Genomic DNA, 12,421 nt, shown 5'->3' on the forward strand with positions numbered 1-12,421 from the left:
CCCCCTCCCCGGGTCCGGCAAACTCCCTGGTCCGGAAGGTCCCAGCTGCCGGAGCAGGGAGGTCCCCGCAGCCGGGCGCCCAGAGGCACTGGGGGCGGAGCCCCGCGGCACGTGCGCAGCTGCCCCGCCCTCCTGCCGCGCTCTGGCCACGCGGCTCCCCAGCCCCGGGCTCGCGGCGGAGCGCCTGCCTCCCTCCACGCACGCGCCGAAGGGAGGGGAAGCCTCGCGAGAGCCCCCCCGGAGCGTGACGCAACAATCCGGAAGTGTCGGGAGAACCCGGAAGTGGTCGGTGCAGAGGTTGTGTCCAGGATGGACGGTAAGAGAGAGACCCCGGGGCTGGGCCCGGGGGCTGGGGGGTCAGAGGGGGGGCTGTGCCCGGGGGCTGGGAGGTCAGAGGGGGGGGCTGTGCCCGGGGGCTGGGAGGTCGGGGAGGGGGGGGCTGTGCCCGGGGCCTGGGGGGTCAGAGGGGGGGGCTGTGCCCGGGGGCTGGGAGGTCGGGGAGGGGGGGGCTGTGCCCGGGGGCTGGGAGGTCGGGGAGGGGGGGGCTGTGCCCGGAGGCTGGGAGGTCAGAGGGGGGGCTGTGCCCGGGGGCTGGGAGGTCGGGGGGGGGGGGCTGTGCCCGGGGGCTGGGAGGTCAGAGGGGGGGGGCTGTGCCCGGGGGCTGGGAGGTCGGGGAGGGGGGGGCTGTGCCCGGGGGCTGGGAGGTCGGGGAGGGGGGGGCTGTGCCCGGGGGCTGGGAGGTCGGGGAGGGGGGGGCTGTGCCCGGGGGCTAGGAGGTCAGGGGGGGGGCTGGGAGGTCGGGGAGGGGGGGGCTGTGCCTGGGGGCTGGGAGGTCGGGGAGGGGGGGGCTGTGCCTGGGGGCTGGGGGGAGGGTAAGGAAGGGGCGGGCAGGGCGAGGGAGTGGGGCAGGGCCAGGGCTGTGCCCTGTGGGACAGGTCAGGGGCCTGGGGGGGAGGGCAGGTGTGGGGTTGGGGGGGGGGGGAAATGTCTTAGTGCGATATGACATGGGAGGGGGAATTCCTGCCACCCCAGAGTGGGGCTTGGCCCTGTGGTAGTGGGGAAATCTGGGAGTTGCCTGCAGAGGCTCTGCTCTGCGGAGGATTGTGGAGATCCTGTCACGTGTGTGGCACTGGCTAAAGCTGGGGCTGGTCAGTGCAGCCTGCGAGCCCATGCGATGTTGGTCAGGGAGAGAGAAACCTCAAGGGCAGCTTGTTTGTCCCTGGCCTTTCCAATTCATTGAAATTGGTCCAGGCGTTTGAGAGAGCTAAAATGCATTTACAATTGAGCCAAGCTCCTGAACTGATCCATTTCCTCGTGTGTGAAACTGGCCCAGTGATTTCCACGCCTCTTCTGGGTGTGCCAGGCTATGGGTCAATGGTCACTGTGTAATGGTAATCTGAGAGAAAACAAGTGACAGCTACTTCAACAAAAGCTGCCTTCTGATGAGTCACTTGTTAGCTACAAGTTGGAATGAAGTTACTATTCGCTCTAAGGCCCACACATGATGTGTGTTGATTTGAGAGAGAACTGAATAGTGAAGTCACTATCCTATGCTGTGGTACTTGCCACAAGAGTGAATCATAGAACACTAGAACTGGAACGGATCTCGAGAGGTCATCAAGTCTAGTCCTCTGCCCTCACAACAGGGCTAAGCAACAGATCATCCCTGATCGATGTCTATCCAGCCTTCTCTTAAATATCTCCAATGATGGAAACTCCACAACCTCCTGAGGCAATTTAAGTCATAGGGGTATAGATTTGCTAGCACACTTCAACTTCTTGAAGGGAGGTTCCAAACAGGATGGAAAGAGGCTGTTCTCAGTGGTGGCAGATGGCAGAACAAGGCGCAATGGTCTCAAGTTACAGTGGGGGAGGTCCAGGTTGGATATTAGGAAAAACTATTACACTAGGAGGGTGAGGAAGCACTGGAATGAGTGGTGGAATCTCCATCCCAAGAGGTTTTTAACTCCAACTACACACTCAGCCCGGCAGAATAGTCTGTTCTATCTCAGGGACTCTCTTTTTGCCCCGCCACCCCCACTAACATGATACAGTTCTGCGGTGATCTGGAAGCCTACTTTTGCCGTCTCCGTCTCAAGGAATACTTCCAACACAACACTGAACAGTGCACTGACACACAGATACCTTCCCACCAACAGCACAAGAAGAAGAACTCCACATGGACTCCTCCTGAAGGTCGAAATGACAGTCTGGACCTCTACATAGAATGCTTCCACCGACTTGCACAGGCAGAAATTGTGGAAAAACAGCATCGCTTGCCTTGTAACCTCAGTTGTGCAGAACACAATGCCATCCACAGCCTCCGGAACAACTCTGACATTATAATCAAAGAGGCTGACGAAGGAGGTGCTGTTGTCATCATGAACAGACCTGGCTACCTAAAGGAGGCTACCAGACAACTCTCCAATACCAAATTCTACAGGCCTCTTTTCTCAGATCCCACTAAGGAATACACTAAGAAACTGCACCATCTGCTCAGGACACTCCCTGCACAAGCACAGGAACAAATCGACACACCCTTAGAGCCCCGACCAGGGTTGTTCTTCTATTACCCAAGATCCACAAACCTGGAAATCCCGGACACCCCATCATCTCGGGCATTGGCACTCTCACTGAAGGACTGTCTGGATATGTGGACTCTCTACTCAGACCCTACGCCACCAGCACTCCCAGTTACCTCTGTGACACTACTGATTTCCTGAGAAAACTACAATGCATTGGTGATCTTCCAGAAAACACCATCCTAGCCACCATGGACGTAGAGGCTCTCTACGCTAACATCCCACAGTGGCACTGCTATGGGCACCCGCATGGCCCCCACAATACACCAACATTTTTATGGCTGAGCTGGAACAACACTTCCTCAACTCTCGTCCACTGACGCCCCTTCTCTACCTACGCTACATCGATGACATCTTCATCATCTGGACCCATAGGAAGGAGACTCTGGAAGAATTTCAACAGCTTCCACCCCACCATCAACCTCAGCATGGACCAAGTCTACATGGAAGGTCCATTTCCTGGACACCACGGTGCAAATAAGTGACGGTCACGTGACATGCATCTGACGAAACGGGTCTTTGCCCACGAAAGCTTATGCTCCAACACTTCAGTTAGTCTATAAGGTGCCACAGGACTCCTCGCCGCTTTTACAGACCAGTCAGTTTAACTTCTGTGCCAGGGAAGATAATGGAGCATGTAGTTAAGGAATTCATCTGGAAGATAATAAGGTGATAGGTAACAGCCAACATGGATTTGTAAAGAACAAATCACATCAAACCAATTGATAGCTTTCTTTGATAGGAAAACAAATCTTGTGGATAAGGGAGAAGCAGTGGACATGGTATACCTAGACTTTAGTGAGGCATTTGAAATGGTCTCGCATGGCCTTCTTATCGATAAACTAGGGAAATACAATCTAGATGGGGCTTCTGTAAGGTGGGTGCATAACTGGCTGGATAACCATTCTTGGAAACCGGTTATTAATAGTTCAGAATCATGCTGGAAGGGCATAACAAGTGGGGTTGCGCAAAGGTCTTTTTTTGGGACCAGTTCTGTTCAATATCTTCATCAATGAGTTAGATATTGGCATAAAAAGTACACATATTAAGTTTGCAGATGATACCCAGCTGGGAGGAGTTGCAAGTGCTTTGAAGGATAGGGTCATAATTCAAAATGATCTGGACAAACTAGATTAATGGTCTGAGGTAAATAGGATGAAGTTGAATAAGGACAAATGCAAAGTGCTTCACTTAGGAAGGAACAATCAGTTTCACACACACAGAATGGGAAGCGACTGTCTAGGAAGGAGAACTGCAGAAAGGGATCTAAGGGTCATAGTGGACCACAAGCTAAATATGAGTCAACAGTGTGACTCTGTTGCAGAAAAAGCAAACCTGATTCTGGGATGCATGAACAGGAGTGTGGCAAGCAAGACAAGAGAAGTCATTCTTCTTCTCTACTCTGTGCTGATTAGGCTGTAGTTGGAGTATTGTGTCCCATTCTGGGTACCACATTTCAGGAAGGATGTAGAGAAATTGAAGAAGGTCCAGAGAAGAGCAACAAAAATGATGAAAGGTCTGGAGAACATGAGCTATGAGGGAAGGCTGGAAGAACTGGGTTTGTTTAGTTTAGAAAAGAGAAGATTGAGGGGGGACATTATAGCAATTTTCAAATGTCACAAGGATAAGGGAGAAAAACTGTTCGGCTTGGCCTCTGAGGACAGGACAAGGAGCAATGGGCTTAAATTGCAGCAAGGGAGGTTTAGGTTGGACATTAGGAACAGCTTCCTATCCGTCATGGTGGGTAAGCCCAGGAATAAGTTGCCTAAGGGGGTTGTGGAATCTCCATCTCTGGAGATATTTAAGAGCAGGTGAGACAGACAGGGATGGTCTAGACAGTGCTTGGTCCTGCCGTGAGGGCAGGGGACTGGACTCGATGACCTCTCGAGGTCCCTGCCAGTGCTAGTGTGCTGTGATTCTATGAAAGAGGGTGTGACCTTTCATATTGACTGACAGCGACTCTAAAACCTGCGATGTGAGTCACCTCCTTTTTCGTTTCAGATACACTCTTCCAGCTGAAGGTGAGTGTGGCCATTACAGGATTTCCCTTCCTGCCCCGTGTGGGGATTCATTATTCTACACCTCCTAGCACTGGCTGCCCTGTGTGGCGTTGCTCCATTGAAAGTCCACAAGCCCAGCTGAGCTGTTGATCCAACTCCCTCCCGTGGTGACTTGTGGTATGGCTGGGAGGTCCGTACAAAACCCAGCTGGCTTCCTGGAACAGGCTGCTTAGAGGCCGGACTGTCAGACCCGGTACTGGGCTAGGCTAGCGTTGATCATCTTTAAGAGGCAGCTACTCCGGGTTTGTCCCATGGTCTTAAATTTGGCTTCTTAAATGCGTTCTGCTCCCACCTTCTCTAACCCATTTGATGGCGAGTTCAGTGCGATGGAAAACCTCTCCCATAACCTTCCTTTAACTTCATCGCCTATAAAGCAATATTGTTCCATCTTCCTGAGGCTTTCTCTGCCTTCCAGTGCTATCCCTCCAGCAGGGTGGCTGTACAGTGCCATCGAATGTGTGTTTTCACTGATAGTCTTCCAGCGTCAGGGGGCCACCTGGGCTTTCTGTACCCAGGGGCTGGCTTAGGTGAGCAGCTACATAAAGAGCCCGATATTTAAGGTGGGGCGGTGAAAGAGCAGGAGCTTGTGTCTTGTATCCCGGTGGAGGGAGCAGTCGCAAGGTCCCTGGTGAAGCCGTGACTCAGACCCTGCAAACGTCATCGAGAATGCTGACTGCCCTGCACTCGCTGGTGTAAAGGTGTCAGGAGGTGGCTGTGCAGCTCAGGGTGGCCTCAGGTGCGAGCAGCAAGTCGGTTGGGTGCGTTAGGCCGGACGGGCCCTTGGCTTGGTAATTGGAGTCAAGGGAGCCGGAGCCTTTAGATCACATTCTCCATCAGAGAGAGGCGGAACACATGACACCAAAAGCTGCCTCCGTTCCCAGAGGGAAACAGATCCCGGAGCTTTGCCTTTCTGAAAATCTGCGTAAAACAACAGCAGGAGGGGGAGCCGTGTTCTCTAGAGAGCGTTTGTCACCTGTTCTGGGGCCACAGCTACCAGCAGCATAAAGCCAAGCCCAGATCTGTCATGCCTGTCTCCAAGGGAGACTCCTCCCCATCCCCTCCAGCGCCAGCCGGTCCCTCTGACAGGCCTTGTGCGGTGAGTCTTTGCTAAGCTAAGGAGCCTGTTCCAGACACCTCCCAGAGAGCCCCATGGTCCCTGCCTCTTAAGCCAGAGGCTGAAATCGCAAGGGCCTCCTCTGCGATTTGGCAGCCGGAGAGCGGACAAGGCTAAAGCCTAGCCCAGGCCATGCTGCGTGGCTGGCCAAGGAGACAGGCTGCCTTCCGTACCCTCCCACCTGCTCCCTGCGCCCCTTTGCTCTTGCTGCCTCCGCTGTATGCAGGCATGCCCGTCACTCTGGCCCCCGTCTCGCTGCCTCTCGGCTCGCGTAAAGGACTGCGCCAGTGGGCATGGCGGGCCCGGTTCGCGCGCTCCCTAGGCCAGCCTCTGGGTTTGGCGAGAGTTGTGGGAGCTGCCAGTCGTGGTTGCGTTTGCCCCGTGTGCGGCCGAGCACCCTTGTCTCCCTCTCTCCTAGTTCACGGCAAAGCAGCTGGAGAAGCTCGCCAAGAAGGCCGAGAAGGACTCGAAGACTGAGCAAGCCAAAGTCAAGAAGGTGGGGCTGAGCTCTGGGCTTGGTGGGCCTCCCTGGCGGAGGGGAAAGTAGCATCCCCTGGGCTCGGTGTCTTGCCCGCCGGCGCGCCATGCAGCTTGTGCCTGGGCCGTTAATAGCACCCTGGGCGTTAACAGCTTCTGGTTAACGACAGCGCCTGGCTGGGACCAGTCCCTGGCCGCTGGCTGGAATGCGAGGGGGCTTTGGAGACGGGCGATGGGGTGGCGCCTGTTAACAACAGCTGCAGGCTGGCGTGTGCGGCTGCAGCCTGGGCAGGAAGAGCTGGGATGTGTCTTCAAACCTGCCTGGGCCGGGCAGGAGCAGGGAGGGCCAGCGCAGTGCTTCTTCCTGCTCTCTCTGGCCCATGTCCTGCCGGGGGGCTGCACGCTGGCACGGAAACACTGGGATGTGCTGAGCCCCAGCCCCCGCAGAGCACAGGGAGCAGCCCTCTGCAGCTCTGTGGGGCCCTAATGCCCCCACTCCTCTCTGCAAGCCTCAGCGTGTGGGCTGCAGCCCTACTCCTGTCTGGCGCACAGGCCGGCTTGCAGGACCGCAGCCAGGGCAGGCGTGTCGCAGTGCTGGCCGCCCTGTCCACAGCCGGCAAACCTGCCCTCCCCTTGCTAGCTGCTGCCAGACGCCAGCCAGCGGGGGGTTGCTGGAAACCCCCAAATCTAGCAGCCTCACACCATTAGGGCGTTTTCCTGCCGCCGGCTCTGCTAATCCCCATCCCCGCACACGCCCGTGTGAAGAGCCCAGGCGGCCGCGGGGGGCTGTTTGCGGCTGACACAGGAAACCAAAGGGCTTCCTCTCGCTAATGGCTTCCCTATTCCTGCGCCACAGGCCCTTCAGCAGAAGAACGTAGAATGTGCTCGCGTCTACGCCGAGAACGCCATCCGGAAGAAGAATGAGGGGCTGAACTGGCTTCGGATGGCTTCCCGCGTGGATGCCGTGGCCTCCAAGGTCCAGACAGCAGTGACCATGAAAGGGGTAAGGGCCCTGCCTCGGGTGTATCCCTGGAGGGGCAGGAGCTGTTTCCTGCCTTGTACAGGTTGTCGGCCCGTCCCTGCCCACCCTGCCAACTTTCCTCTCTCTTGCAACATGGGTCGCAGGCGCTGTGACCCCGCCACCCCCAGGCTGGGATATGGCCCGGCCCTGGGGCTAGGCCAGGCGTTGGCAGAGGCTGCCTCGGGCAGCGGTGCCAGTCTGTGGGGATTGCCTTGGGAGTGGCCAGGACATGTCACTTGGGGACCAGAAACGAGACTCGCACGAGCTGCTTTTGTGGCTTCATCCATACGCGCGCCCGAGTCTGCAGACGTGGAAGGGGTGTGCCTGGACTCAGCCCCATGCCTGTGTCAGGGATTGGGAGCTGGAGTTCTCGCCTGCAAGGCACTGAACAAGCTAGTGGCCTTGTGAATTTGCTGGAGCTGAGGCTGCTGGTCAGCCCTTCGGATTCTGTCTGAAATCTGCCTTCCCCGTGAGCCACATGACCTGGGGCTGTGTGGCCCCGCCTAGAGAGGACATGCAGCAGGAGCAGCCCCGGAAGCACATTGCGCCCGTCTTCACGGTGTTAGTGCGCACGTGTGGAGGGAGGCATCAGCACAGGGCGTTGGGTGGAGGGAGGGCGTGTTAATGCAAGAAGCCCTTGCATGGGGTTGCTCCTGGGCAGCATTACTCTTCTCCCGTAAGTGCCTCTGTACTGTGGAAGGACAGATTTTCAGGGCTGCACACGAAACCGGGGTGTCTGTGAGAGAGACACACCAGCTGCAGTTCCCACGTGCACAGTGCCCGTAGAAGGCTAGTGGATCACTTGCTCGTGCATTTTCAGTACTTGTGCATTCAGTTGTATGTGACCCACCTGAGCCGAGGCTCCTGCTATTCAGGGCGGGCCTGTCAGAGGTGCCGGTGTGGAAATGTCAGTAGCACCGAGTTTCTCTTGGCTGGGCTTGGCTCCCCCTCTGAGCTGGGGCATTTGGGTTGACTTTGTTTTTTCCAACCTCCTGGTGCAGGTGACTAAAAATATGGCCCAGGTGACCAAGGCCCTGGACAAAGCTCTGAGCTCCATGGACCTGCAGAAGGTCTCGGCGGTGATGGATAAATTTGAGCAGCAGGTGCAGAACTTGGATGTTCACACTTCGGTAAGCGCCGAGCACGCTCCAGCCTGCGGGTCGGCTGCCAGGGGCTGGGAGGAATTGGACTCGTTGGCATGTGGAGGGGGAGGAGAGGGAATGGTGTTGTCCACCCCTTCGTGGGCTCAGAACCAAGCCTCCCACCGCCGGGCCCCTTCCAGGGCTCCCACATGCGGCCTTTGGATTAATGGCTCGGTTGTTTCCAGAGCCCTGGTCTCCAGCGGCACATCAAGGAAGATCGGGGCTCTCTTGGGTTCAGAGCGGCACATCTGCCCCATCCCCATGTGCCCTGCACCCCCACTCCGGTCAGCCCCTGGCTCAATGCTGTCACCCCACAAGCACTTCTGAACTAGTGACCCCTCCCCCCCAGCAGCCCTGCTGTGACAGTGTGTTGGGGACCCACCCCCCTCCCCGATCCTGCAGCCCTGTAGCAGCAAGATGAGACTCCGCCGGCCAGTCGAACAGAGAGGGTGCGTCTAGACTGGCAAGATTTTGCGCAAAAACTTGCCAGCTGTCTACACAGGCTGCTTGAATTTGCGCAAGAGCACTGATGATCTCATGTAAGATTGTCAGTGTTCTTGCGCAAATACTGTGATGCTCCCGCTCAGGGATAAGCCCTCTTGTGTAAATGTTTTTGCGCAAGAGGGCCAGTGTAGACAGGGAAAAACTGTTTTGCGCAAAAAAGCCCCGATGGCGAAAATGGCGACTGGGGCTTTCTTGCGCAAAGTTGCGTCTAGATTGGCACGGATGCTTTTGCGCATCTAGATGCTCTTTTGCGCAAATGCTTTTAACGGAAAAACGTTTCCGTTAAAAGCATTTGCGCAAAATCATGCCAGTCTAGACGTAGCCAGAGGGGTTTTTGCTTCTCCAGGATGCATCACAGCACAGATGGGATGTGGTTACAGGAGTCAGGGCCAGGCAGCCTCACGCCCCTTGGATATGGGTCCACCGCCCCCCCAACCTCCAGTACTCAGCTTAGTCTCTTCTCGCCATGTTTTTCCCGACAAGACTGCCCAGCTCCCAGTCCTGCCCCCAGCCAGGTGGCGTCTCCACCTCCCTCCCTTTGTCTCTCCCCTGGGAAGAGCCTTGTTATCGGCCCAGGCTGGGGCTAGGTGTCTGGGCCAATCCACATGCGTGTGAGTCAGTGGGAATCACACAGCCCAGCGCAGGGGGACCCCGGGTCACAGAGCAGACAGCCCCCCCACTGCGTCACACCTGTGCGTCCCACGCTGTCCGTACCCTCCCCTGCCCCCGTATCCTGTGCCGCTTCGTGGGCAGGGAACTGTGAGGGAAGCCGGCTGCCCCCTTGTCTGTTGCCACAGCAGCCCCGATGGGTGTAAGGGGTAACTGCAGTGCCTCTCTGAACGTCTGTTTTCTGCAGAGAAAAATCTGCAGGGCGCATGAATTCTGCGTGCACGCAGTGGGGCAGAACCCCCAGGAGTAACGGCCCAGGCAAGGAACTCGGTGACTTGCCCCAGGTCATATGGGGAGTTTGTCAGAGCCGGGATGTAAACTCAGAGCCCCTGAGTGCACACCCCCAGGCCAGGCCACCATGGTCGCTGGGGAGAGCCGACATCGCCTTGGCCCAGGCTGGGCAGTGTCTGGCCACAAGAAGGGAGCTCTCCTGACGGCCTAGACACTTGGACAGGGGCTTTTATGAGCAGATCTCTGCTATCCAAAGGCTTCCCTGGCAGCCTGAGGCAGGGCAGGGCCTGTCGTGGACAGGTGGGTCCGTGGCACTTCTACAGCTGTGTGCTGCCAGGTGCTGGGCTATCTAGGGGTCTCTCTGGCTCTGGACCTGCCCTCCTGTCCTGGGGCCTAGCTGCCCGGGACCCTGGGGAAGGGAGCAGCAGGCCAGGCTCAAGGTCTGTCCCGGGCTGCACAGGCTCTGGTTCACGTCCCGGCTCTGCTCACGGCAGGTGATGGAAGACTCCATGAGTTCTGCCACCACCCTGACCACGCCGCAGGAGCAGGTGGACAGCCTCATTGTACAGATTGCGGAGGAGAATGGCTTGGAGATCATGGACCAGCTCAACCAGCTCCCCGAGGGGGCGTCGGCAGTGGGGGAGAGCTCTGCGCGCACCCCGGCAGACCAGCTGTCCCAAAGGTTCTTTCTCTTCCCCTTGTCCTCCCCCGCACCGCTTGGTGTGATCCTGTCCCCAGCCTGCCCCAGGCATCACTCACGGCTCGGGGGGAGGGATTGCGGGGGGGAGTGGAGCCAGCTGTTGGAGCAACCCGGGGGCTCTCGCGTCCCCAGGCAGCCACATGCGCCACCCCAGCGTGGGGCCTCCTGATTCTATTCGCCGTAGGGCTGGGGGCCGGCTGGCGGAGCACTGGCGTGTGCCCAGCTCTGCCAGCAGCCACCGAGGGGCCCCTCCCTGGCCTGAGCCCTGCAGATCCTGGCTGTGCAGCGTCCCCTTTCCCAGATGTGGGTGCGCAGCTGCCAGCCTTTCTGCAGTGCCTCCTCTGGGCTGTCAGACGCGCAGAGCGCTGGCTCCGGTGTGAGCGGGGGCGTCCTTGGCGTGCCTGGCCCGGGCGTGCGGCTGGGAGGCGCCTCTTGCTGAGCGAGGACGGTCAATCATTGCGCTGCACAGGCACGAGGCGGCAGGGGCTGGCTCCTGGGCCGGGTGTGGGGAAGCCCATTCTTTCTCCCCCTGGCCGGGCTGGCGCACAGGCTCTGAGAGGGCCAACGGAGCGTCCAGCCTGGCCTTAAACGCCCCTGCACTCTGAGCCCTATTCCCGCCCATCTGCTTCTGCCAGGGCCCCCCAGGCGGCTGGAGGAGCCCCCCGCTTGCAGCGCGCCTGAGCTCCGTGTTGGCATTGGGCCACCCACATGCTGCAGGGAGTCGGGGCACGTGTGCTAAGCCCTGGGCTTTTCCTGGACTGAATCGGCAGCCGGGTCTCATCCTGGGGGCTGCTCCGGCAGGGAACGCGTGGGCTGGGCCGGGCTGGGCGGGAAGGTGCTTCTCCCTTGCCTGCAAATGGTTACCCCCACTCCAGGGGCGTCTGGCCCCTCAAACCGCCGCCTCCCCGAGTCCAACCCCCTTCCCCGGGCGGGGCCCTGCCTGGCACCGGCTCTAGGGCGCTGCCCCACGCTCTCTGGGTTCACTTGGAAGCAGGGCCCAGTATGCCCTGCTCCCTTTGACTCTCTTGTGCTGTTTCTTGCAGACTGGCTGCCTTGCGGAATTAAACCTTCCCACTGCTCTCACGGATTGCTGGCCCCTCCTCATCGTGCACTGCGGGGGGCGATGGGAGAGACCCCTCCCCGCCCTCCCATTGCCTCCCTGCTCTGGCCGGCTAGCAAAGCCAGGACCGGCCGCCCGCTGCTCCGGGCTGGACTCTGGTCCCGGTCGACGGCGGCAGATGTCGGAGGGGGGTTTGCGAGTGCGTGTGACTGCTCCGGGCTCTGGGGCTGGTGTTGGTGGCAGGCGCTTGGGGCTCTTCTCTAGAAAGCAGCGTGGCTGCCCCTCTGCGCCCCAGCTGCTGGAGTCTGACACTACGCGGCGATCTTGCCGAAGGGGGATGCACGTGCCGAAGGGGCTGGTGCCGGACGCGCTCCGGGGGGCTGTATCTAGCAAACGTGGCCTGCATCTGGCTCCCCCCATCCTGGGCGCTGGCTGTCGTAGCCCCCCGTTTCCAGCCAAGCCCCCTTCCCATGGGGGAAGGGAGCCTGCCCTGTGGGCACCTGGGCGTCGGCAGCGCAGGGTAGAGACGATGGGGATCCCGGGGTCTCGCTTGGCCAACTCTCAGCCCTCGTGCTGCTTCTCCCACTGCCCGCCCTGGATTTTCTCACCGTTAAGTGACCTTTGACAAGTTTGCCTCCACCCCCTGCTGTGAGCCCAGACCTGGCCCCGAGGAGAGTTTCCTGTGTGCCTCACAGGGCCAAGCCTCCCGCACTGCTCCCACCCGCAGCCCTGCCCGCGGGGACTGGCCCGTCTCCCCGCAGTGACGTAGGGGGGCCACGGCAGACACGTGTCCAGGCCCTCCGTGACCTGTGGGGGTGCCGGCGCCATCCTGCAGCTGTGGCACCTCCCTCCTGCATACCT

General features: G+C 59.1%; 1 protein-coding gene across 2 annotated transcripts; it reads left to right on the forward strand.

The window, feature by feature from the left end:
• Positions 1-189: 189 nt before the first annotated feature.
• Positions 190-11,707, forward strand: CHMP1A (charged multivesicular body protein 1A). Of its 2 annotated transcripts, XM_075939835.1 has the most exons (7): positions 190-316; positions 4,584-4,603; positions 6,175-6,252; positions 7,090-7,236; positions 8,256-8,384; positions 10,295-10,482; positions 11,544-11,707. In XM_075939835.1, exons 1-7 carry the CDS (start codon positions 310-312, stop codon positions 11,563-11,565), a joined length of 591 nt encoding a protein of 196 aa, XP_075795950.1. In that variant the 5' UTR covers positions 190-309; the 3' UTR covers positions 11,566-11,707. The 2 variants fall into 2 exon arrangements, with proteins under 2 accessions (XP_075795950.1, XP_075795949.1); XM_075939834.1 differs by lacking the exons at positions 190-316; positions 4,584-4,603 and adding an exon at positions 4,626-5,738.
• The last annotated feature ends 714 nt before the right edge of the window (positions 11,708-12,421 follow it).

Source organism: Pelodiscus sinensis, chromosome 12 (genome assembly GCF_049634645.1).
Source record: "Pelodiscus sinensis isolate JC-2024 chromosome 12, ASM4963464v1, whole genome shotgun sequence".
Lineage (NCBI taxonomy): Eukaryota > Metazoa > Chordata > Testudines > Trionychidae > Pelodiscus > Pelodiscus sinensis.

Coding starts and splice junctions, on each gene's coding strand:
- CHMP1A (XM_075939834.1), top strand. CDS start 5,667: ATGCCTGTCTCCAAGGGAGACTCCTCCCCATCCCCTCCAGCGCCAGCC. Junction 5,739..6,174: donor CCTCTGACAGGCCTTGTGCG/GTGAGTCTTTGC, acceptor CCTCTCTCCTAG/TTCACGGCAAAGCAGCTGGA. Junction 7,237..8,255: donor CAGCAGTGACCATGAAAGGG/GTAAGGGCCCTG, acceptor CTCCTGGTGCAG/GTGACTAAAAATATGGCCCA.